The sequence below is a fragment of the Monoraphidium neglectum genome (assembly GCF_000611645.1).
Source record: "Monoraphidium neglectum strain SAG 48.87 unplaced genomic scaffold scaffold05839, whole genome shotgun sequence".
Lineage (NCBI taxonomy): Eukaryota > Viridiplantae > Chlorophyta > Chlorophyceae > Sphaeropleales > Selenastraceae > Monoraphidium > Monoraphidium neglectum.
This window is the reverse complement of record NW_014007792.1, coordinates 1-2,755: the sequence shown is the minus strand read 5'-3', so window position 1 is coordinate 2,755 and position 2,755 is coordinate 1. Positions and strand designations below refer to the sequence as shown.

At 63.8% G+C, this 2,755-nt stretch overlaps 2 protein-coding genes across 2 annotated transcripts; one reads left to right on the top strand and one right to left on the bottom strand.

Moving 5' to 3' along the window:
• Positions 1-205: 205 nt before the first annotated feature.
• Positions 206-1,362, top strand: MNEG_15965 (Transmembrane protein; the record flags this gene model as incomplete). Its single annotated transcript, XM_014035565.1, has 4 exons — positions 206-208; positions 317-496; positions 776-973; positions 1,300-1,362. 4 exons carry the CDS (start codon positions 206-208, stop codon positions 1,360-1,362), a joined length of 444 nt encoding a protein of 147 aa, XP_013891019.1.
• Positions 1,363-2,481: 1,119 nt separating this feature from the next.
• On the bottom strand, positions 2,482-2,688 carry MNEG_15964 (hypothetical protein; the record flags this gene model as incomplete). Its single annotated transcript, XM_014035564.1, has 1 exon — positions 2,482-2,688. A coding segment is annotated over one exon (207 nt), but the record flags the coding sequence as incomplete, so codon positions are not given.
• Between the last annotated feature and the right edge of the window lie 67 nt (positions 2,689-2,755).

Below are 2,755 nucleotides of genomic sequence, written 5' to 3'. Positions count from 1 at the left end.
GCGTTGGACACCAGGGGGAGGGGGCGGGCAGGTCGAAGACCGGAGATTGTTAGAGCCACCGGGGTTCACCCGGTACTCTGCAGCAACTCGGGGGGACCCAGGGCGTGCGGCCATCGCTGCGGCGCAGTCCCCCGTTCCCCTTGTCGGACCCTGCAAACGCCCACTTTTCAAAATTGCAACCCGCTTACCTGGCATCGCAACCTGGATGGTTCCTGAATCCTTTCCACCCAGACACGTGCATTAACACAAACATACACGCGTGCACACACACGCACGCACGCACTCACAAATATTTCCTCACACACCAACTCGACAGGGCGAGTCAGAGCTGGAGGCGGTTGAGCAGGAGCTGGCTGACGGCCGCGGCAGCAGGGACCGCCTAAGCGCATACAAGGGGGACGAGCAGCCGGCCGGCGCCAACGGCGCGAAGCGGGCCCCCACGCGCGCCGGCGGCCCGGGGCGGGCGGCGCAGCTGCTGGCTTGCGTCATCTCACCGGTGGGGGCAGGGGCCAGGGAGACGAGGGGCTCGGGTGATACATGGCTCTGCAGTCGCCCGCTGCTGTGCGCATACCAGGCAGGCCTACCCTCACAGTTGGCCCCACCGCCGCGGGCACCTCTTGGCGCACCCCTGTGGCCGCTGGGCGGCGCCACCCTCATGCAGCCTCAGTGTAAGGCCGCCCGTCTTGCCTGTTAAGCAGACAGCAAACGTTCGTCAACACCACCCACGCTCACCGGCTGGCGTTACTGCGCCCCCTCATCCATTTTTCGAATCCAGGTATTTGTCAATGCATTCACGCTGACATTCCTGGCAGAGTGGGGCGACCGCAGCCAGATCGCAACCATCGGCCTCGCCGCGTCCTCGGACGTGTATGGCGTCACCCTCGGATCGATTATCGGCCACGCGCTGTGCACGGCGGTGGCCGTGCTGGGCGGCCGCCACCTGGCAGTGCACATCGACGAGCGGACGGTCGGGGTGAGTGGGCAAATCTCTGGAGCAACATTCCTTTCCTTCTCAAGCTCACGCGTACACACACACACACACACACACACACACATGCTCACACACACACACACATGCTCATACACACACACACATGCTCATACACACCAGTTAGCTGCAGTGCGACGTGCGCACGGCGGACCCCGCTGCGGCGTGCTTCTTCAGCACTGAACTGTCATCCGCTGAGACCCACATGCCCTCTGGATCCGTAATCCCCCCACTTGATTGTGATCAGCAGCCTGGCCTTGCCTAATTTGTGCTTCTGTCCTCCCAACCCCCCCCCCCCACCCAATTATCAGATTATCGGCGGCATTCTCTTCGTGCTGTTTGGCCTGCACTCGCTGTGGGAGGGCCCGCAGTGAGGCGGGCAGCAGGATCGGCCCGGCAGCGGCCGGCGCTTTGGGGCCCAAACATCTCCCTGACTCCTCCGCTGCGCGGCAGCCGCGCGGGGCTGCGCAGGCAAGCAGACATGAGTGTATAGTGAGAGGATATAGAACAGGCCGCACGGCCCAAATCAGCATTCACAGGCGTCCCCTCTGACTCAGCTTGTCCTCACCAGATGCTTCTTGGCCCCAGCCCTTGAGCTGTTGCCACCCACTGCGCTGACAGCACAGGCTCTGCCCCTTTGCGACGTCTGACATGCTGTCCGCGAATCGGCGCGCTTGCAATCAGCACGTAGCCCTGAAGCTTACATGTAATTGGCATCGAGCTTATCGGTGGTATCTAGGAGAGTGGCAGCGCCAATCAGGCTTCAAACTCAGCTGCGCGTGCGAAATGTATGCGATCAATAAGGAGTGGCGCAAGGCTGGAGTGATGTGCGTGCTTGAGCGCGCATGGCAGCAGCATCCGCATCAATGGGTGCCGCGCGCTGCCAAGCGGACGAAGAAGTGTTGCAGTTCCTAGAAAGGACGCGTCAGACGCCCCTGAGCGCGGCGGCCAGCACGCTCGAGGAGACAGCCCAGGTCTGCCCCACCAGCAGAGTCCCGGTGCGCAATCACATACCACCGCTTGGCAGCAGGGCTGGCCCCACGGAACACGACCAATTTCAAGTGCAATTCCGTTGCGGCGCGGGCCTAGCAGCGGGGACGGTGGCAACAACGGCGCTGCGGCATAGCCAAAACCCGGGCGCCTGGTCTTGCGCAGAAGCAGCACATCTGCTATTCAAAGTGTCATAAGTAACGCGCTGTAACGGTCAGTCTGTCAAGGGCCGTCAAAAACTGTGGCCCACAGGCATCACCCGGCGCAGCAGGTGACACACCTGCGAGCGCGCCCACGCGATCCACCGCCACTGTTTTGCCGGCATCGGCGCGGCCCGGGGCGTGCCGCGAGTGCGCCTTGTGGGCGCAGCTGCCCCAGGACTTGGTGAGGTGTCACGGTTCTCGGGGCGCCCTCGGCGCCTCACCCCTACAAACTGGTCTGTCAAACATAGTCTGCTTGTCGCAGAAACGAATGATTGGGTTGCACTCCTGACGTCGCTCGCGCTACGCCGGCACCGCCGCCGCGCCCGCGCCGCTGCCTACCGAAGCCCCCGCCTTAGACGGTTGCGGCCCGTCGCTGACCTCGAGGGCCGCATCGGGCTCCTCTGGCGCTGACGTGGCCGCGGCATTGTAGGGGGGCAGCTTGAAGGCGCGGGCCGCCTCGTCGATAGGCCGCAGCTCGGCCTTGCCGCCGTACTCCTTGGGAAGAACCTGCGCGGGTGCAGTGGGGTCGGGGTGGTGGCCAGGATGTGGGTGTGGGTATGGGTGTGGGTGTGGG